The sequence below is a fragment of the Mirounga angustirostris genome, unplaced genomic scaffold (genome assembly GCF_029215605.1).
Source record: "Mirounga angustirostris isolate CCGP_5_RB_7025 unplaced genomic scaffold, mMirAng1.0.hap1 SCAF_5, whole genome shotgun sequence".
NCBI classification, from domain to species: Eukaryota; Metazoa; Chordata; class Mammalia; order Carnivora; family Phocidae; genus Mirounga; species Mirounga angustirostris.
Window position 1 is genome coordinate 72,146,433 of NW_026991713.1, and position 24,118 is coordinate 72,170,550.

Here is a 24,118-nt window from a genome sequence, read left to right on the forward strand (position 1 = left end):
CTCTCCATCCTTACCACCTCTCATCTCAGCTCTTCCATCTGTCTTCTAACACGTCCTCCTGCCCCCAGACAAGTGCCACTCCATCCTCTCTACTGCCTTACATCTCACCTGATCAGATCTCTCCCCTATTTAAACTCTGCAGTAGCGTCCCCCTGTCTGTATAATGAAGATCCAACTCCTCACTATGGCACAATCTACCCCTCTTAGCATGGCAGTCTTGTCTTACTATTTCTTCCCAAGTGCCATGGGCTCTAGCCCATCCATATGAACTGCAGGAGTCAGAGGAGGACAAGCTCTTATGCTTTTCCCTATTGTATTCTCTGTCTGGACTATTACTTTCCACCTTTATTTTCCTACATACTTCCTTCAAGACTCACATTTGGCATCACCTCCTCTGTAAAACTTCTTGACCCTAGCAAACTTAGATAGATCACTGTGGTGTCAGAGGCTCACAAAAGACTACTATTATTACTGCCCATCACATTATCTCTAAGGCTTTATGATATGTTTGCCTTCTCTTACTGCACTGTGACCTTCTCAAGGGAGAGATTTTTGTCTTGTACATCTTTTATTCCTAGTGATTTCCATGTTACCTGACAGACAACTGTTCAAGAGATACCTGTTGAGTATGTAAAGTGAAGAATGAATGTCACTTATATTGACAGCAGATTTACTAGTTCTCTCTGCAGTTCCGTTACACAGGTTACACCTTGCTTCGCTATATGTTGGTCCATGAGGCTTGAATCAAGCTGTGAATTGTTCCCTATAATTCATGTCTCTCTGATCAAATCCATACACAAATGGATTTTGGAACATAAGTCTTATTTCCAAGTATCTGGAACATAGTCCTATTTCTCATCTCTTCCCCTTAGAAAGTGAGGCTAAGAATACAATGGATTCCTGAGTTAGATGCAAAAGATTCCCAGCAGTAAGGCCTGCAGATTAAAAGCAATCACAAACTTTTGCTCTTTGGTATATTATTAAAGGGGGTGAATTTAACCTATTTCTCAGAGTAGGCTTCTTTCCTTCCATTCCTTTTTAACATTTACTGGTACTTTAGCCTCTAATTTTTTGTAACTCTAATCTTTTATGAATTCTTGAACTGGTTCTCCCATTTTATCTCAGAAAAGTTCACAATAAACTCTCTACAGGGAAGGTAAAAAGAAGAGAGCTCGATCTGCCAAGCCTGTCTCTTTCAATAGGGCTAAGTATTTTCCTATTATACTACATGAACCTTTGGTTAACATAGTTAAAAACACAAATCTCAGCTTCAACTTTGCAAATATAAAATGGCATGTATGTGCATGTTTGTATATGTACATGTGTGTATTTAGGTAAAGAAATGTGTGTATTATACAAACAAACATACACATTTATATGCAACTTTTCAGTCAATAACTTGAAAGTAAGTACACAGTTTTATCTGTTATCTGTTATTATCATCACCGTTTGAAAACTCTTTTATATTAAAAGAGCCTATTTTATGTCTTTGTGATTGTATTTGTATAAACACTGATGTATCCCTAAAATCTCTATAACACACACTCCTGTTACGCATTTCACTAGGCACACTTACCTGATAGGAGCTGCTGATATCTGCATAGTACTCCTAACACTATCTCTTTTATTTATTGAGAACTTGCTGATATTTCAAAGCATAGGGTGGCTAGAGAGTTCCTCGTTAATGTCACAATTTGGATCATAGTGACAACTATAATGGCATTACACTGAGAGATACATTCTTTCATTAGCATTGTACCATTTTTAAATATAATGAGTGAGCACCTCATAAATATCTTCCCATTATAGAAACCATAATCATAAATATTGCCTCTTCTGAAACTTTTTAGAATTAGAAAATAAAAGTTTAAAAGAAAGTCAGGGTATCCCTTTTAGAAGACATAACATTCTTTGATTTCTCTTTCTGCTGCTTCATTGCTGGTATATAGAAATGCAGCAGATTTCTCTACATTGATTTTGTATCCTGCTACTCAAAACAATCTACACATTCAGTGCAATCCCTATCAAAATACCACCAGCATTTTTCACATTGCTAGAACAAAAAAATCCTAAAATTTGTATGGAACCACAAAAGACCACAAATAGCCAAAGCAATCTTGAAAAGGAAAAGCAAAGCTGGAGGCATCACTATTCCAGACTTCAAGCTATATTACAAAGCTTTAGTCATCAAGACAGTATGGTATTGGCACAAAAACAGACACACAGATCAATAGAATAGAGTAGAAAACCCAGAAATGGACCCACAACTATATGGTCAACTAATTTTGGACAAAGCAGGGAAGAATATCCAATGGAAAAAAGACCGTGTTTCCAACAAATGGTGTTGGGAAAACTGGACAGCAACATGCAAAAGAATGAAACTGAACCATTTCCTCACACCATACACAAAAATAAACTCAAAATGGATGAAAGACCTAAATGTGAGATAGGAAACCATCAAAATCCTAGAGGAAAACACAGGCAATAACTTCTTTGACCTCAGCCGTAGAAACTTCTTACTAGACACGTTACCACAAGCAAGGGAGACAAAAGCAAAAATGAACTATCAGGACTCAATCAAGATAAAAAGCTTTTGCACAGACAAGAAAACAATCAACAAAACTAAAAGGTAACCACTGGAATGGAAGAACATATTTGCAAGCAATATATCTGATAAAGGGTTTCCAAAATCTATAAAGAACTTTTCAAACTCAACACCCAAAAAAACAAATAATCCAGTTAAGAAATGGGCAAAACACTATGAATAGACACTTTTCCAAAGAAGACATCCAGATGGCTAACAGACACATGAAATGATGCTCAACATCACTCGTCATCAGGGAAATACAAATCAAAACCATGATGAGCTACCACCTCACACCTGTCAGAATGGCCAAAATTAACAACATAGGAAACAACAGATGTTGGTGAGGATGAGGAGAAAGGGGAACCCTCTTTACTGCTGGTGGGCATACAAACTTGTGCAGCCCCTGTGGAAAGCAGTATGGAGGTTTCTCAGAATGTTAAAAATAGAACTACCTTTCGATCCAGTAATTGCACTACTAGGTATTTACCCAAAGGATACAAAAGTACAGATTCAAAGGGGTACATGCACCCCGATGTTCATAGCAGCAATTTCAACAATAGCCAAACTATGGAGAGAGCCCAAATGTCCATCAACTCATGAATGGATAAAGATAATGGAGATGTAGTATATGTATGTATATATATAGTAGTGTATGTGTGATACATACATACATATGTATGTATATATATGTAATGGAATATTACTCAGCCATCAAAAAGAATGAAATCTTATCATTCACAATGATGTAGGTGGAGCTAGAGTGTATTATGCTAAGTGAAATAAGTCAGAGAAAGACAAATACCATATGATCTCACTCATGTGGAATTTAAGAAAGAAAATAGATAGGGTGCAGTCTCTTAAGCATCTGATTCTTGGTTTTGGCTCAGGTCATGATCTCAGGGGTCCTGGGATCAAGCCCCGTGTCAGGCTCCACACTCAGCATGGAGTCTGCTTGAGATTCTCTCTCTCCCTCTGCCCCTCCCACTTGTGCTGTCCATAAATAAATAAATAAATAAAAATATTTTTTAAAAAAGAAAATTGATGAACATATGGGGGTGGGGAGGGAAACAAACCATAAGAGACTCTTAAAAATAGAGAACAAACTAAGGGTTGATGGAGGTGGGTGAGGGATGGGCTAGGTGGCTGATGGGTATTAAGGAGGCACTTGTGATGAGCACTTGGTGTTGTATTTAGGTGATGAATTACTGAATTCTCCTAAAACTAATACTGCACAGTATGTTAACTAAAACTTAAAAGAAGAAAGAGGATCTAAAAAACATCCCCTCCCAAAAGAAAATTAGTGTATTGACTACAAATCATCCAGATCTAACAGACATTTCGAGAATACTCTGCTACCAATAGAATATACACTCCTTAAGTGCACAAGGAAGATTCTTCAGGATAGATCATATGCCAGGCCACAAAACAAGCCTCAATAAATTTTAAAAGGTCTGAAATCATACTAAGTGTTTTCTGATAACAATGGAGTGAAACTGAAAATCACTAACAAAAAAATTGGGAAATTCATGAATATGTGAAAATTAAATAACACTTCTTAATCCAGTGGGTCAAAGTAGTCACAAGGAAAATTAGAAAATTCTTTTGAGATGAATGAAAATGAAAACCAAACATACCAAATGTGGGATGTAAGTACAGCAGTGTTCAGAGGGAAATTCATGGTTACAACTTTCTACAGTAAAAAGGAAGAAAGATACCAAATCAAAAAGCTAATCTTCCACCTTAAGACAATAGACGTTAAGAGAAAGAAGGAGCAGTAATCAAAAGGGTCTGAAATGGGCTAAGGAGATGGAACAGAACGAAAGCCCAGATAGAAAAGAAAAACAATTTGTCTTTGTTACTGGAGCAGAGGACATTATGATTATTTCTGTGTTTGCTGTAAGATTATAAAGTTACCATCTTTACCACTTTCATCTGTTTTCTATGTGAAGGTAGATTTGAGGTGAAGCTGGATATGAAGTGACTAAAAGGACAGAGCATTGGAGATTTGAAGAATAGTCCCCATGTAATGTGGTTGTAAAGTCCTTGTGTGGAGTTGACTACAGAAAATTATTAGGAATGTCAGGCCGTTGAGGATCCTTTGGAGGCTGGTAGCAGTGTATTCTAGAGAACTACTAAGCTGCCCTGTTGTGTGATTTCCTCAGCTGCATTCGGGTCTGTGGGGAAGGCATAGAAAAAGCGAACGTTGACATTCACATATGGCTAGGCTTTTTGCTAGTCGGGTGAGATGGAAAGAAATGGACAAGGAAATTTAGGATGTTGAAGTGATAGGCCATGATCCATAAGCTAGATAAGGATGAACCAAAGAAAGTAAAAAGCTAATGAATAGGGAACAAGTAGAAGGGTCAATGAACCAGAGTCACCAGGAGGTCTAACAGCTCCATGAGGGCAGGGAATCTGTTCTGTTTACTAATGTGGCCCAACCCCCAGAATAGTGCCTGGCACATATTTGTATTGAACGAATCACCAGGGCAGAGCTGGGATCATTTATAAGCAAGCTGGAAGAACGGGAGGTTGTGGTCAGAGTCAGATGACTGAATGAGGGATGGAGGAGGCAAAGCATCATCAGTGACACCTTGTGATGTCTGACACACTCGTGTGGTAGGTTCTCGGTAACTGTTAGCCTTCATCATTACTTTTTTTGGCCTGTTGTAGGAATTACTTATTTTTAAAGAAATAGAGTCATTTCTCTACCGCTGGATGAGTTGACCTTTCCCAAATAAGTATCATTTAAAGCCGTTGGAAAAATCAGGGTTGTTAGATTCTACCTCACATGGGTGGAAGAAACCAACAAAGTGCTAGCAGGAATTCCCTTCCTTTCCAGATTAACCCTGTCTAGTTGTGAAAGCTGGAAGCTCACAGTACTTCTAAAGCTTCCTGTTCTGTTTCTTTTGCTTATCACAGGTGTGGACCCTTTTATATTTGCAATGCTGTATCACCTCTCTAAAGTATATTGACCTTTCAGTTGGTTTTCAAAGCCCTCTCTTTTGCTTTTAGTACAGGCATGCATACCTCGTTTTCCTGCACTTCGCTTTATTGCATTTCACAGAATAGTGTGTCTTTTACAAATTGAAGGTTTGCAGCAACCGCGCATCAAGCAAGTCTGTTGGCACTATTTTTCCAACAGTATTTGCTCACTTTGTATATGTCACATTTTGGTAAATCTCATAATATTTCAAACTTTTTCATTATTATTAGGTTTGTTATGGTGATCTATGATCAGTCATTATGACTTGCTAAAAGCTCAGGTGATGGTAGCATTTTTTAGCAATAATGTATTTTTAAATTAAGGTATGTACATTGGTATATATTTTTTTTAGATATAATGCTGTAGCACCCACAACAGACTACAGTATAGAGTAAACATGACTTTTATATGCACCAGGAAACCAAAAGACTCATTTATTGTGGTATTTGCTTTATTGCAGTGGTCTGGAACTGAATCCTCAATATCTCCAAGCTATGCCTCAAGGGGTCTCAAGTCTCATTTAAAATTAAGGATGGCTGTTTGCAAAGGAAAAGTTTACAGAAGGAGGCTGAAATGATAATCTTGTTTTAAATAATGCCAGTGTTTTCCCAGTTAGCTAAATTAATCAAAGAAGTATTTTGATTTTGAGGATTCATCTCTTTTTTGAATGCTTGACAGTAGTACTTACCCTGTTTCTCCCCCACACCCCATCATATAATTACTTGTACACAGTCAATAATAAGTCTGTGCTGACTGATCTTTAATTGTAGAATAAGCAGTCCTCTGAAATGCCCTGCCCTCTACCTCTTTGCATGGTAAATTTCTTTTATGATCTATGTCAAGTATCTTCTCCCAAACTATCCCCAGCTCTTACAGGCAGATGAACAGGCCTCTGTCCTTAGAGTAGCTCACACTAATTTCTATTACACTGCCATTTATTTATTTGTATATCTGTTCCTGTCCTTGCCTTTTATCTACCCAGGAGCAGGGACTTTGTCCTCTTCATCTTAGTGTCTGCAGTGCCCTGTGTGTGCCTGCCATGTTTGAGGTACTCCAGAATTGTCTGGCAAATGAATTTGACTGCAAGAAAACACATTTACAAGTACTTTGTAGACTTAGGTTGGAAAACCCTGCCCTCTAAAGGATTTTGCCTCTTTAGAGTTTTCTGCAGTTAGGACACTGCTGTTATGTGAGCAATGATTAATTGATTATGGCTCTGTGATCCAACCAGTAGATGCAATTAACTTAGAGAAAGTTAGCCTTTTTTCCTATACCAACTTATTTTAAATTAAGCATAGCATATAGTTGGTACTCTGTGTAGATTTGTTAAGAGTGCAGATGTCCTACCAAGATATTAACAGTGGCCATTATTGGGGTGGTGATATTTTTGTTTTTAACTTTTTTCTTCAGATGTAATGTTTTTCATTCTCTGAATTTTCTGTTTCAGTATTTATATTGGGAAATATGTTTTCCACTTTTAAAAGATAGGATATGGAATGGAGACAGTTAAGAGAAATAAATGCTTTGGTACAATTTGGAACAACTCCACTGGGTCACATTGGGCCAGTCCATGCTTTGGTAACAAATCTCAGTGGCTTAGAAAAGCAAATGCTGATTTGCTGAGGGACAGCTGGGGATCTTTTACACCCAGTGTCTCAGATCCAAGCCTCCCTCCATCTCAAAGTGGCTTCTGCAGTTGCTGTAGCCAGGGGAGAGACAGGTGGGGAGACCTACCAGCTCCCAGCAGCCTCAGCACATGTCCCTTTGCCATGGCTAACATGAGTGCCATGGCCCCAAGCTTCCTGCAAAGTATAATGGAGTATGTAGAAGAAGATCAGTTGTCTTTAACGTGATATAACTCTTTATTTTACAGTTACTGTAATGAATGTATGTTGGATCCAGACTGCGGTTTCTGCTACAGGATGAACAAATCAACTGTCATTGACTCCTCCTGTGTTCCAGTTAATACAGCATCTACGAATGAGGCAGCCTGGGGCAGGTATGTCATCCCTTATATACCATAAGAACATAAAATACAATTTCAGAATGAGACCTTTTTTTATTATTGATTATATTCCCTATGCTATACATTTCATCTGTATGACTTACTTATTTTATAACTAGAAGTTTATACCTTTTAATCCCATTTACCTATTTCCTCCATCCGCCAGCCAACCTCCCCTCAAGCAACCAGTTTGTTCTCTGTATTTAATAATCTGTTTTTTTGTTAGTGTATTCACTTGTTGGTTTTTAAATTCTACATATAAGTGAAATCATATGGTATTTGTCTTTCTCTGACTCATATCACTTAGTATAATACCCATGAGGTCCACCCATGTTGTCACAAAGGGCAAGATCTCATTTTTTTTATGTCTGAGTAGTATTCCATTGTCATCTCTATGCCATATCTTCATCCAATCATCTATTTTGGACCCCTTGGGTTGCTTCCATATCTTGACTATTATAAATAATGCTGCAGTAAACATATGGGTACATGTATCTATCTTTTCAAATTGGTGTTTTGGTTTTCTGGGGGTAATTACCTTGTAGAGGAATAACTGGATCAACTATTTTAGTTTTTTGAGGAACCTCCATGTTTTTCATAGTGGGCTGCACCAGTTTACATTCCCACCAACAGTGCACGATGGTTCTCTTTTCTCCATGTCTTCATCAACACTTGTTATATCTTATTTTTTTGATACTAGCCATTCTCACAGGTGTGAGGAGCTATTTCATTGTGGTTTTGATTTGCATTTCCCTGATGATTATTGATATTGAGCATCTTTTCATGTGTCTGTTGACCATCTGGATGTCTTCTTTGGAAAAATGTCTGTTTAGGTGCTCTGCCCATTTTTTTTTTAACTTCAGATCGGTTTTTGGTATTGAGTTGTGTAAGTTCTTTTTATATCTTGGGTGTTAACCCTTTATCAGGTATATCATTTGCAGATATCTGCCCCCATTCACTAGATTGCCTTTTTATTTTGTTGATGGTTTCCTTTGCTGTGCAAAAGTTTTTATCCCAGGGATGCAAGCATGGTTCAATATTCATAAACCATTCCTTGTGATACATCACATTCACAAGAAGAAGGATAAAAACCATATGATTATTTCAATAGATGCAGAAAAAACATTTGACAGAATGCATTTGTTTGTGATAAAAACTTTAAACAAAGTGGGTTTAGAGGAAACATACCTCAAACTAATAAAGTCTACATATGAAAAACCCACAGGTAATATCATACTCAGTGGTGAAAACTGAAAACTTTTCCTCTAAGGTCAGGAACAGGACAAGGATGCCCATTCTCAATACTTTTATTCAACACAGTACTAGAAATCCTAATTGCAGCAATCAGACAAGAAAAGGAATTAAAAGGCATCCAAATTGGTAATTATTTGCAGATAACATGATGCTATATATAGAAACCCTAAAGACTCCAAAAAACTATTAAAACTGATAAATGAATTCAGTAAAGCTGCAGCATACAAAATTAATACGCTGAAATCTATTGCATTTTTATACACTAATAACAAAGTAGCAGAAAGAGAAGAAAACAATTCCATTTACAGTTGCATCAAAAAAATAAAAATAAAAAACCTTAAAATAAATTTAACCAAGGAGATGAAAGACCTGTGCTCTGAAAACTGAGACAATGGTGAAATCAAAGAGGACATAGACAAACAGAAAGTTACATCATGCTCATGGAATGAAAGAATTAATACCATTAAAATGTCCATACTGTCCAAAGCAATCTACAGATTCATTGCAATCCCTATCAAAATACCAAATGCATTTTTACAGAACTAGAACAAATAATCCCAAAATTTGTATGGAATCACAAAAGACTTCTAAGAGTCAAAGCAATCTTGAGAAAAAGGAACATAGCTGAAGGTATCACAATCCCAGATTTCAAAGTATATTACAAAGCTATAGTAATCACAACAGTATGGCACGAAAATAGGTATATAGGACAGTGGAACAGAATAGATTCCAGAAATAAACCCATGCTTATGGTCGATTAATGTATGACAAAGGAGGCAAGAATATACAATGGGGAAGAGTCTCTTCAATGAATGGTGTTGGGAAAACTAGAGAGCTACGTGCAAAAGAATGAAACCAGACCACTTTCATACACCACACACAATAAACTCAAAATGGATTAAAGACCTAAATATGAGATCTGAAACCATAAAATAACTAGAAGAAAACATAGGCTGTAATCTGACATCAGCCTTAGCAATATTTATGGATATGTCTCCTCAAGCAAGGGAAACAAAAGCAAAAATAAACTATTGGGACTTTGCCAAAATAATAACCTTTTGCACAGCAAAAGAATAAGTCTTATTTTTAAACTTACAGCGTGACTGCATTTATAGTCAATGACTGCAGTTCTTTTAAACTAGTCTTTTAAATGGATTTTCACAACTATATTACTTTGCAGCATATACTGATATAAGGTGGCACTATAAAGTTACACTTGTATGTTTCACAAACTTAGAGTAGAAAGCACTCAAGCCTAGACTTTAGGAAATTCAGATCCAGACCCAATTCTGTCTTAAGCTATAAAAGTTTGGCTCTTGAGTCAGATGTTCCCTCATATTTCCAAGGCAATTCTCCCATTGCATATTGTTTAACTACACCAGTAATTTTCAAACTCTGAAACTTAAGTAAAAGAAAATTTTCAAGTCACAATAAATTGATATCACTTTAAGTTCTTTCATGCAACTATTGTTTTCTTTGAGTACATTCCTGGAATTTAGTAAAATTAAGCAAAACAATGATAAAAGTTGATAGTCATTGGCAGTAACCAGTCTGGGAAGCTATAGACTTTTCTCTTTTTGACAGATTACATTGGTTTGTAGTAGGCACATAAATGAAATATTTGTATGAATAAGTATTCCCCACATTTATGAGCTCCTGTCATATCCATGGACGTAGGAAATATGTAAATATTATTTGATATGGCCTTAACCGCTGATGTATTCTAAATTCCCATAAAAAGAATAATATTCTCTCTTTCTGTCTGCCTCATAGAACTGATGAAGGCAGTGAAATCTGTTAATTACTTGTATCTCCTAGAAGCTATAAAGTATAATGTATCATTATTAATCATTATGCTGTTATCATTAATCATTTTATTAGGGAACTACTGCAAAGAAGTAGAAGTAAATTATGTAGTATTTGACTGAAAATCCAGACTACATTTTAAATATACTAATTACAAAGAAATATGTAAAAGAAATGCAATTATTACTTAACATGAAAACTTGAAAGAGCTTGTTTTAGAAACACCCAGTATATAATTTTCATCAGCCAAGCTTCGTTAGTGAGTTAATTGATTAAGTATTTCTGGATGTAATGCTTTACAGTTTTAGCCCTTATGATTCTTTTTTCAATAGATAAAAACTGAAAGTTTGCTTGTCTGGAATTATGAATATGTCACAAAATCTGTGTATGTAGTTTCCTATACTTCACAGAATTAACTTAAAAACATATTAGAAATGTATATTAATGATAAGGGGACACTAAAATTAGGCGTTTCTCTCATCCTCAGTAGAAGGTCTAGAGGTCTCAGGCCCCAAAATAGGAGTTTTGTTCCTACTGTTTGCAAATAACAGATAGTACAACTTTTTAATAGAAATGTATACTACTTCTTTTATGTTAACTTATTCTTACATTTTATTTATATATTTAGAGCATTATGCCTTGAGTGTACTCACTACTAGAGAAAAGTGAGGCACAGATAATGCCTAGGGAAAAACACAAGAACTAAACAAAATATACAGAGAACTTTTGTGTTTGTAGAATATTCTTTTTTTTTTTTTAAAGATTTTATTTATTTATTAGAGAGCGAGCAAGAGAGAAACAGCATGAGAGAGGAGAGGGTCAGAGGGAGAAGCAGGCTCCCCGCTGAGCTGGGGGCCCGATGTGGGACTCGATCCCAGGACCCTGGGATCATGACCTGAGCCGAAGGCAGTCGCTTAACCAACTGAGCCACCCAGGCGCCCTTGTAGAATATTCTTAGAATATTTTCAAACTCTTTACCATTCCCCTTCAAAAAAAGACAGTTTTCCTCTCACCCTTTTCTGTGCTGAGTGACAGGCCTCATCTAACTTAGCCACTATGGTTGGTTGCTCTGTGCTAGAAAGAAAGCAAAAAAAAAAAAAAAAAAGCAAAATGTGTTTGCCATGAGAAATTCCTACAACACATTTTCCATTTATGTGGTAAACTAGCATTCACTATATTTTTGTTGGTTGATAGGTTTTATACAGTTACTTGGAGTAGAATTCTCAGGGCAAAATCTACCATTAACCTTGGATTCACATCTGAGATATACTGTTTATAGATATTTCAGGGTCAAGTTTTGGGGAGATTCGGAGCCATATATCCTGATCTCTAACTATAGCTGTTTCCTGAAAAGACACCAGGTGGAATGATAATACCACTCATGATGGAGATAATATAATGATTTTGGTGAACTCTGAATTGTCTCAACATAATGAAAACTATTTGCTTACGTAATCTACTATAATAAATTGGAAACAAAACATTAAGTCAATTGGCATGCTTTTCTAATATCTGTTGTTAAATTTCAGTAAAAAAGTTTTTTTCTAAAAATCAGTTCTCTAAAGAAGATGCACAATTGGCCAACAAGCACATGAAAAACTGTACATCCCTAATCATTAGGAAGTGCAAAACAAAATTATAATGAGACACCACCTCATACCCATTAGGGTGGCCACTATTAAAAATTTATCTATAACAATTGCTGTGGAGGATGTGGAGAAATTGGAAACTGTGTGCACTATTGATGGAAATGTAAGGTGGTGCGCCCACTATGGAAAGAGTGGTGGTTTCACAGAATTTTGCAATAGAATTACATATCCTCTAACAATTCCATTTCTGAGTACATATCCTAAAGAATTGAAGGCAAGGTCCTCAAGAAGTATTTGAATGCCTATGGTCATGGCAGCATTATTCATAATAGCCAAAAGATGGAAGCAACCCAAGTGTGAATAGACATATGCATGGATAAAGAAAATGTGGTGTATACATACAGTGATACATTATTCAGACTTAAGGGAACTTTGGCACATAGTACAACCTGGATGAATCTTGAAGACATAATGGTAAGTGAAATGAGCCAGTCACAAAAAATACAACACATGCCTCACTAATAGGAGATACCTAGAATAGTCAAATTTATAAAGACGGAAGAATGGTCATTGGTGCAGGCAAGGGAAGTGGGGAATAGGGAGCTGTTCAATGGGTATGGAGTTTCAGTTTTGCAAAATGAAAGGTGTTTTGGAGATTGCTTCATACATAAACGTGAATATACTTAACATCACTAAACTGTACAATTTAAAATGGTTAAAATTTAAAATGGTGAATTAAGATGCCAAATTTTGTTATATGTCTTTAACCACAATTAAAAATAAAAAGGAAAACCCATTAAAAAAATTATTTAGCATACTTCTAGAAAATAAACTACACTGTGTTGATGGAAAACCTTCTCTCCCTGCCTGTCACCCCTTATACCTCCCTTATGCATCCTCTACACATGCAAATACAAGTTTAATGCACAGCTGAATTTGAGGGAAATCCCTAGGTGCCACAAATGAGAGCAAGCACAGTGAACCACATGGAAACCCAGGAGCCCAGGAGCCACATCAGAAGGGAAGCAGGCCTGAAGAGTGAGAAGCTAGTGTTTTGAGTGCTGAGAGAGTTAGAGCTCCAGGCTTTCTCTCTGGAGCTATGTAGTGCTATATGCGCTCTGGGTTAGGGGCAAGAACAACTGCCAGGCTGGGCTGGGAAAGCTGTAAACTTCTCTGTTGCCCACTTAGGACCTTGAGTAGAAATAGTGTCACACGTAGGAAAGCAAAGCCAGAAGCCGTTACGATGGGGTAATACGGGTTCTAATGTCGCAGTGCCTTTGTGATATGGGAACCATAAATTGAGAAATGTGAACACTAAAAAAAAATGTGTCCCAAACTGGGTATAATCCACAGAGCCACTTCAGAAATAAACATGCAGTTGTCAGGACCCAGGACACGTGAGACTTGCACGGAAGGCAACGTGGTAAATGTGAGAGCACAGTCAGAAATTATAAACTACATCAATTAATGAGGGAAGGAAGACGCAAGTATGACAGAGTGAGGAATGAATTATCTAAACAACCTTCCATTACAAAAAAGATATGAAAGAGACTTTAAAATATGTTTGAAAGATAAAGGAAATAGTATAATTTTGTCAATTATACTGAAAGTTGTACACTTATAATTTGTGTGGTGTGTATGTGTATATACACATGTATAACAGATGTTATACTTAAGCAAATTTTACTAAAAATAAAATCTTCAAAAGCTAAAATTCTAGATAAATAACATAAAAGGGGGTATGAGAACTGTTAGACAAAAGCCCTGTACATTCCTTTGTTTGTTTCCAGAAGGAAATGGAGATTATAATTAGTTTTGCAGCTTGTTAATTATAGGTGTTAAAAATGTGAGTGTAGGGTGCCTGGATGGGTCAGTCAGTTAAGCTTCTGACTCTTGGTTTTGGCTCAGGTCATGATCCCAGGGACGTGGGATCAAGCCCCACATTGGGCTTCACACTCAGGGAGTATCTGCTTGAAGATTCCCTCTGCCTCTCCCCCCACTCACAGCACGCATGCCCTCCCCCCCCCAAATAAATAAACCTTTTAAAAAAATGTAAATGTAATCTCTTAAAAATATGTACTAGTGGAGGAAAAAAAAATAAGAGAAACTAGTAAGGCAGGAAAGGGGGAAAACTATGGAAGCAACTATGGTTAAGGGAAATCAATTAAAAAAATCAAAATGAAATTTAAATGCAATTATTACAGTAAAAATAAACCTATTAAACATACCTACTAAAAACAAATATCCTTATACTGGATTTCTTTTAAATGCAGTTGTAATGTTGTTTACAAGAGATAATCATAGAGGGGTTGGAAATATAGTGAAAAAAATTAGGTAAGTGCTAAGTCAAGAAGACAAAAATTAGAGATTAGAGCATTCGGAAAACTTATCTAATAAGCTTGATGTAAGTGAAATTATGAACCTAACTTATAGAGAATTTTATTATTTTCAAGCAAATGTTGAATACTTATGAAGATTTACTATATTTAAGCAGAAAGAATAAACTTAATGAATTTGTATAAATGAATATATATTCTAAAAATTCTAAATAAATCAGATAATCAATATTTGCAAAATATCTTTTCTAAACAAAATACAGTAATACTGCAACACAATATAAAGATATTTATTACCCCTTCTACTTTAGTTTGGAAACTTAAAAAAATTACCTTAAAATTAATTAATGGGTTAAGAAGAAATCATAATGGAAAATAGGACATTAAAAGTAATAAATGAAAAAATCCACAAGAAGTTAGAACTAGAACAGAGAATTAGCCTGTAGAGTAAGCAGAGGATGGAAAGATAAGAGAAAGAAAATAATGGAAAACAAAAAAATACTAGAAAAGACCAAAAACCGAAAGTTGGTTCTTAAAGAAGACCAATATAATGAAGAAATCTCTGGCATTGCTGGTTGAGGAGAGAGAAGGCACACATAAACCATAAGTAGAATGAATAAGAAGGGCATATAACAACAGATAGTAAAAAATTTAAAAATCATGAGAACACTACAAATAATATCCAGTGCATTTGAAAACAGATAAAATGGACAGCTTTCTAGAAAAAAAAAAACCTTCCAAAACCAACTCGACATCTCTGTGAAGCGTAATTTTCATTCCCATTATACAGATGAAGACAGTGATGCGTAGAGGGTCTCAGTGAAGTTCTCCAAGTCAGAAGCCTTTTAGGGGAGCAGTAGTTGCATAGTAGGAAGATGCACATCCTAGAGTCATGTAGATTCTAATTTCAGCCTTGATTATCATTTACCTTGTTTGTAAATGGCACCTGGACAGTCTGGGCCTCTCTGAGCCCCATTTCTCATCTATACAATGGAAATAATACACTTGTTGTGTTGAACAATATGGTTTTTATGAAGATTATGTAAGAGTGTATCCGAAGACACTTTTAAATGTCTGCGCAAATGTTGGTGGTAAATATCCTGTACTAATTTTTTTTCTTAGATTTGTCAATAATACATTTTCTAGATTAGAATAAGCACTTCCTAACAGGTAAGTGCATTAAAATACTTTCTGTTTAGTTGTGTGCCTCTTCATCCACCTCCCTATCCCCTGGCTCTCTATACACACAAAACCATAAAAAATCTATTCTGGAGCTTCAAACATCCTGACTCTTTAAAAGTATTGCTAATGAGGCAAACTTTCTTAATGTGCTGATTCAGTATTTGCTTCCTATAATAACAACATTTTCGCTCTGTAATTAGCACACTAAAATAGCTAGATAGAGGCCCTATTTGGCAGTTCATTGTTCTAACTCACACTGAATGCCTGGTTTATTGTATTCATTCAGCAGAGATGTTTTTCTCAAAGCTGCACCCTGATGCAACACCCAGACTATCTTCCCGGCGTCCTGCTCTTCTCCCACACGAAGTCCTGTCGACCTAAATCCCTTGCTATCACCCTAATATCCATTGTGATTTCCTACCTCTGTGCCTTTCCTCACACTGTGCTTTCTGCCTAGAATTTACCCTCCTTCTTCCTCCTTCTGCCTGACTTTTAACCATTATTTTTTGCCCAGATCACATGTCACTTTTTCTTTGCAGTCTCTCTGATTAGCCCCAGCAAACAATCCTTATTATATCCCTTGCTTGCCCTTTAGCACTTCCATGCTAACTTATATGATAATTACACTGTCCTCTATGATAGTGATTTGGGTTTGGATGTATCTTTGCTTCTTGATTATAAATTCCAATGTCTGTATCCTGCACTGTTTTTAAAGATATTTATTTGAGAGCGAGAGAGCAGGAGCACAAGTGTGGGGGGGAGGGTAGAGGGAAAGGGAGAAGCAGACTCCCCACTGAGCAGGGAGCCTGAGATCATGACCTGAGCCAAAGACAGACGCTTAACGGACTGAGCCACCCGGGCGCCCTCATGCACTGTTATTTAATCCCTTAGTGCCTTGTACATTCAGACATTCAACAGTAATTGTTAAATGACAAAATGGAAAGGCTTCCATCACTGGAAGATAAGGGTTTGAAAGTACGGCAGTTCCAAATCAGAGGTGTTCCAACTTTAGTGAAATCTCCTACATTGATACTTATTTCCAGGAAAGAGAATCTCTAAAAGAAAAATGAGAGTGATGCACATTAATTCACAATGCTAAATATTTACCTGGTACTAATTAACACACTAAAGAGGTTTAAAAAATAAAACTTAACCATGTCCTTCAAGTATATGCATGCTATATATTGCATGTAGTCATGCTACATGAAAAATACTTTTAAAAAATTATTGGAAGAAATATTCAGCACATGTCCTCAGAATATTCACTGGTATGCAAGGGAAGCAATGTATTTATGGTGACAGTATAAGATCAAGTGTATTATGAAAACAGGCCAAATAGCTAAAAATAGAATTTTCCCTTCATCACCTTTTTTCTTTTTAACTTTTAAAGGTATATATCCATTTTGCATTTAGAAAAAGAAATTTATAATTAACAAACTATATCAGTATCTTAATATAGTCACATATAGGATTGATGTTTTTATTAGTTATTCATATTAAGAATTTAAAATCCTCAAGCTATGCTTCTAAATTAATAATAATATAGCTCAAGATTAATTTTTGCTAGCATACATTTTAGACAGAGTAGAGCAAGACTCTAAAGTAAGATATTTTAATCCATTTTGCTTTTTAAATTACACTTTCCTTCTTGTCTTTACTTGAAGTCGTCATGCTAGATACTTTGTTTAAGATCTATAGCTCTACAGTATGTATTTGTAAGTTTCATCTATCCCTAAGTAATTCACGTGCCTCTGGATTCTTCTTTTTTCAAGCCCAGAAACTTAGCCTCTCTCGGCATTAATGACTTCGTTACGGAATGACGCTGTTTTATGTTACAAAGTATACAAATCAGAAAAGCAAAACATAAACACAGCATAATAAGATAAAAATTAAAAAAAAAAAAAAGCAAAACATTTCTGAATAATTTATCTCCCATGGGGCCCCTGGGTGGCTCAGTCGTTAAGCATCTGCCTTCGGCTCAGGTCATGATCCCAGGGTCCTGGGATCGAGCCCCACATTGGGCTCCCTACTCAGCGGGGAGCCTGCTTCTCCTTCTCCCACTCTCCCTACTTGTGTTCCCTCTCTCGCTGTGTCTTTCTGTCAAATAAATAAAGTATTTAAAAAATAATAAGAAGAATTTATCTCCCTCCTCCATGTTAATTTGTCCAATTTCTTAGTTGACATTTAATTGTAATAATAAACACTTTTGCACAGTTTTATCCAAGTAGTAATACTCATAATGTGTTTGACTACACTTCATCTTAGGCCCCAACTGTACATTTCTAGTCCAGTCCTTGTTCCTTTTATGTTTTTAAAATTATTCTTCAGTTCATATTTCATTTGAAAAGGAGTCCGTCAGTTATTTCTCACTAAAAAAGACTGATGAAGACTGTGAGACTTTTAGGGTTAAGGACAGGGCCAAGGCTCGAAGTGTTTGGTAAATATAAAATAACAGGGCCAAGTCTCGGTTCATCAAATAATGGTGCATTTAAGCAGAAGATGTGCTACTGCCGAGATGGAGTCTGGGGAGGTTGGGATTTTTCAAAAGGGGGTTGAGGGAACAATGGGAACAAGAGGAAGGAAAATGCATGACTGGCGCTGATACTGGAAATGTGAGTTTGAATCCAACTGTCAGCCTTATTTAGGAATTTTAATTCAGTATTTACAGGTACGTTTTATAGGTATGGAAAGCATACTGGCAATGGATTTTAGGTGAATGACTATATGTGATACCAGTTGTGGATAGGACATGGTATCACAGAATGAGATAAAATTCTCTTCCAAATATTCCTAATATATTAAGAAAATCAAAGTGAATTATGTTGAGTGAAATAAACCCAGTCTCTAAAAGTTACAAAAAAAGAAAAAAAATCAGTTGGCACTAGTGTGGTTTTAATGCTTGGTAGGAAACATTCTCTAACTCGAAATTATTAGCATTGTGTTTTCTTTACATAACTATCTTCTATTCTTGGCAAGTGTGACTGATTGCATTATTGTTCAAAATATCTGCTGCACTAGCTAGGGAGGGACTAGGTTTTTCTGGCCCATTCGGTCTTATCCACATGATTTGCTCTGGCCAAAGAAATGAGAGTGGAACCAACCCATGCCACTTCTAAGCTGGAGCTTTAAGAGCAAGGATTTGTCATGTCCTCTTTTTCTTCTGGAGTGAAGTTGGCAATGTCCCAGAATAGAAGGCGTCCCATTAGCTTTGGTCACAGAGTAAAGAAAATGTGGAGTAGAACTATAACTGACCTCATATGGACCTGTCTGCCGCCTACGACACTGTAGCCCCATCATGGCGCTGGGATTTGGGCTCTTTTGTTAGCTCTGCATAACCTCTTGTCTTCTGACTGAAAAAGCAAGATAAGCCATATTCCACTGTGGAAGAGGCACAGATTTTCTTTATATCAGTTTTAAAAGGAAGCTCAGTTTTAGAAACTATTGAATAACAATACAGGAAAACAAAAAAATATGGTAAATAGTCACAAAGGGGGTTATGCAATGCCTTAGTTTGGGGAATACTACTATAGGGGTAGAGGGCTGTTAAGATTTTTAAGTAAGGACTAATGTGAATGGCTTTGGGTTTAAAAGATAAAATCCTGATTGAAAAAGGAAGGAAATGGGGCACCTGAGTGGCTCAGATGGTTAAGCGTCTGCCTTCGGCTCAGGTCATGATCCCAGAGTCCTGGGATCGAGCCCCACGTCCAGCTCCCTGCTTAATGGGGAGTCTGCATCTCCCTCTCCCTCTCCCCCTGCTCATGCTCTCTCTCTCTGTATCTGTCTCAAATGAATAAATATATCTTTAAAAAAAAAAAGAAAAGAAGGAAGGAAGCATTTTTAAAAGAACAGGTGGAAGGAGGGTAAGGCAAGGCATTTGGAAATTTATTAACACAAGGAGTGTGGCTGGGTGGTATCTGCATTTTAACATGGTATAGGGGCACCTGAGTGGTGCAGTCAGTTAAGCATCTGACTTTTTTTTTTTAATATTCAGCAACATTTATTTATTTTTATTTTTTATTGTTATGTTAATCACCATACATGACATCATTAGTTTTTGATGTAGTGTTCCATGATTCATTGTTTGTGTATAATAACCAGTGTTCATGCAGAACGTGCCCTCCTCAATACCCATCACCAGGCTAACCCATCCTCCCACCCAGCATCTGACTCTTGATTTTGGCTCAGGCCATGATCTCATGGGTCCCGCTCTGTGCTCAGAGGGGAGTTTGCTGGAGATTCTCTCTCCCCCTCCCTCTGCCCCTCCTCCCTGCATGCGTGCTCACTCTCTCGCTCTGTCTTTCGCGCTCTCTCTCAAATAAATAAATCTTAAAAAAAAATAAAATAAAATGTTCTTATATAATATCTTTAATAAAAACATTTAAAGGAAAGATTATACATGCTAAGAACAGCATTCGAAATCCAAATACTCTCAGAAAGTTCCTGCTAGAGAGTATGTGTGAACCTAAACTCCAGTTGTTCTAGTCAGAGACCCAGTGCCTCAGTACCCATCATTTAGGTCCTTCCTACTCTCATGGTTTCAGTGAGAGCTTTAAAAAAAAAAAAAAAAGTTTAACCCCTTAAATCTGGGTTTACAACATGTACCGTTTGTATGGTAACAGCCACGTTGTATCATTTGGAATTTGCATGGACCTTCATGAACCAGTACCCATCGGAATTCCTGTTGTTTCCAAACAGTGCCAGAGAGGCAGTCTGAAAACTGTTGAAACTCAGTTGCTCTGTCTTGGGATTTCTAGGAAGAGTTCATTGTAACACCCTTGACTGTATTATCACTTGTCCTCTTATGACGAGTGCTGTCTTATTTTATCTAAGAATGTTATTTTTAAAATGAAGAGTCCTAAGTGTTAGCCAACTTTATTTCCATTTCAGAGGCACATGTGCCCTGGAACTCTCTGGAAAATACAACAAAAAATGTATTTTAACTTTCTGTCATTTATTTGATATATGAGTTTTGGGGAAGAGGTTGGATATAGACCTGTTCTGCATGAACAAACCCATAAATATTAATATTCTTATGCTTAATTATTGGTATGTTGAATTTTATAACAGGATTTAAGTTCAGTTCATATTGGTATGAAATCTATAGCTAGAAATACAAAGAGGCTTTTTGTGCATTCATTTTATAACATTAATATTTGATATTCTGCTACATGCTATTAGAAATATATTAAAAATACACAGATATTACCTCAAGATTTATAATCTAGGACAGATAGCAACATTTATACAAGTATACTTAAAAAGTTACTGTAAAGGGGCGCCTGGGTGGCTCAGTCGTTAAGCGTCTGCCTTCGGCTCAGGTCATGATCCCAGGGTCCTGGGATCGAGTCCCACGTCGGGCTCCCTGCTCAGCAGGGAGCCTGCTTCTCCCCTCCCACTCCCCCTGCTTGTGTTCCTGCTCTCGCTATCTCTCTCTGTCAAATAAATAAATAAAATCTTTAAATAAATAAATAAATAATAAAGTTACTGTAAAGAAATTAAAGTTCCTTTTACAAATACATTAAAAAAATATTTGCCAAATATACTGCTTAGGGTCCAGGACATTTAGAAAAAAGTTTCATGAAAATAAGTTTTAGAATGTGCAACATTTAAAAAATCAGCCCTAGCTTTTAGAAATCTCAATTAATGGAAGGCTTGAGGAATAAAAGTTTGTGGCAAACTGTAGGACAGAGTATTTCAGAAATGGACTGTAGATATTTGGGAAATTATGTGTTCCTACTTTAGAAAATATTTTTAAATAGTGTTGAATTCCTTCTATCACAAGGGCTTACTTGAACTGCTTATGACATAACTGAGGAAAAAAATGTCCAAACTATAAAGTCACTTATAAATCATTAATTTATTTTATGAGCTTTTAAAGCTCATGAAAATTTATTTTTTCAGCTTTATTGAGGTATGGACAAAATTATATATATTTAGTGTGTACCTCATGATTTTTAGATGTACAACATGATGATTTAATATATGTACACACTGTAAATTGCTTACCACAATCAAGTTAACACATCCAGCACCTCATGTAGTTACTGTGTGTGCAGTAAGAATATAGAAGATTTACTCTCAGCAAATTTCAAGTCTTCAGTACAGTATTATTAACTATAATCACCATGCTGTACATGACATCCCAGAATTTATTCATCTTGTAACTGAAAGTTTGTGCCCTTTGATCAGCCTCTCATTTCCCCACCTCCCAAGGGCTGGCAACTATTATTCTACTCTCTGGTTCTGTGAGCTTGACTGGTTTAGATATCACATGTAAGTGGATCACACAGTCTTTCTGCATCTGATTCATTTCACTTAGCATAATGACCTCCTCGTTCATCCATGGTGTCACAAATGGGAGGATTTCCTTCTTTTTATGGCCAAATACTATTCCATTGTGTACACATGTATATGCATGCACACATATACACACATGATATTTTTTTATCCATCTACCTGTGGACACTTCAGTTGTATATCATATACAATTGTATATCCATATCTTGGTTCTTGTGAATAATGTTTCAGGGAACGTTATTTTTCTTGACAAAAATTTCATTGGAAGCTTAAAAATGAGATTGATGTGTGATGCATGGATACCCATTTATTAAAGCACTCAAGCTATCAAACCTTCTGAAGCATCAGGGATGTGAAATTTGTTCATGTAACTATACTGTTGTGTTGTTGTTGTTTTTTATCCCCCTGTGGGTGCAGGCTGGTTGACTGATTGGTAATGGAAAATCAGCTTATTTGTTTTAACATTGAACTTTTAGGAAATTCTTGATTATGCAGACCATTGTTGTTTTTTAATTATTTGGTTTAGGAAACAGGTGATCAAAATTCTGCTCAGGAGAATCAAAGGATGAGAGAAATGGACAGTGCAAAGTCAACATTTTATATGTTAATAACACCTGAAACTTTTCTATGTCTCTGTGTTCAAACTGTAGTTATCATCTGAGGGAAAATGTGTATGAAACTTAATATCTACATTTATCTGCCTATTTAATTATTCACCAAACATTGACTGTATTCTTTATTACCTAAAATAGGATTGCAAAGCTTGATATTCCTAAAAACTTGGAGGAGATCAACTAAGACAGACACATGCAAAAAAGGATTTCAGAGGTATTTACAAAGCAGAAAAATGCCTTTGTCCTGGGCAGAGTCACAGAACTACTTTTAGTAACACCACAGTTAGTAACACAAAGGATGTGTTTGCCCAGAACATCTTCTTCCCTGTAATCGAGCTATTATTGTCTGTTCTTAATTGATTCGTAAGATATCTAATACTTGGGAACAGTGAACATTTTAGCAAATAGTTCTTGGTCTGTGATTACAACTCTGCTCCTTTAAATAGAGATTCAGAAGGTACATAGAAATATTTCATGTCTTTTACAGTTAAACCAGGAAACATATTTAGTACTGCTGTTCAATTAAATCTGAGGAGTTTTGTTTTTCTTTTTTTAGTTTCAGAGGTAGGATTTAGTGATTCATCAGTTGCATGTAACATACAGTGCTCATCACATCAAGTGCCCTCCTTAATGCCCATCAGCCAGTTACCCCAACCCCCCACCCACCACCCCTCCAGCAACCCTCAGTTTGTTTCCTATGATTAAGAGTCTCTGACAGTTTGCCTCTCTCTCAGTTTTCATCTTATTTTATTTTTCTTTCCCTTCCCCTATATTCATCTGTTTTGTTTTTTAAATTCCACATATGAGTGAAATCATATGGTATTTGTCTTTCTCTGACTCTAAGTCTGAGGACTTTTACATGATTATTTCTGTCTGCCCTGAGCCAGAAAGGAGTCAAGCTCTGGGATACCACGTTAGTGTAAAGGAGGAATTTTTTTCTCTACCCATGTTAGGTTCTGGGCTGGGCTCTGTAACAAGACAAGAGAAAACAAACAGGTAAACCAGACATACTCTGGTTTCCTCCATTTGGCATACCAGGGAAAGGAAGGGGGATCACACACCCAGGGATGTCACTTGGATCAGTGGAGTGACCCGAGGAAGCTCTCCAGGAGAGTGGGGGTGCGCAGTCAATTAGGAAGCATGGGTAGTTGATAAAGAGCTGGAAAATGTTACGACAAAGGTATCCGCATTGGAAAGACAGAAGAAAGTAGAGGTAAATAGAATGAAGATAAAATGAGACAAGCCTAGAGAAGTTCAAGGGAAGTGAATCTTGAAGCCAGCTCGGCAAATATTCTGAGACCATAGTCAGCCTTGGCTGAGTGTCCTCGATAGCCAGTCTCTCTGGGCTGGGCAAGGAACTGCCTTTGAAGTAAACAGAATTGCCCCAGATACATTGACAAAGTCCTGATTAGACTGACAGCTTTGAGCTTTTCTTATAGAATTAGTATTTGGTGTCTCTATA

The 24,118-nt window shown here is 36.5% G+C and overlaps 1 protein-coding gene across 3 annotated transcripts in view; it reads left to right on the plus strand.

Moving 5' to 3' along the window:
* SLC2A13 (solute carrier family 2 member 13) overlaps positions 1-24,118 on the plus strand; it is a 384,555-nt gene that overhangs the window by 280,423 nt on the left and 80,014 nt on the right. For all 3 annotated transcript variants that reach the window (XM_064591394.1, XM_064591395.1, XM_045869435.3), the window contains exon 7: positions 7,447-7,572. In XM_064591394.1, coding sequence (XP_064447464.1) covers positions 7,447-7,572 — 126 coding nt within the window. The remainder of the gene's footprint in view (positions 1-7,446; positions 7,573-24,118) is intronic.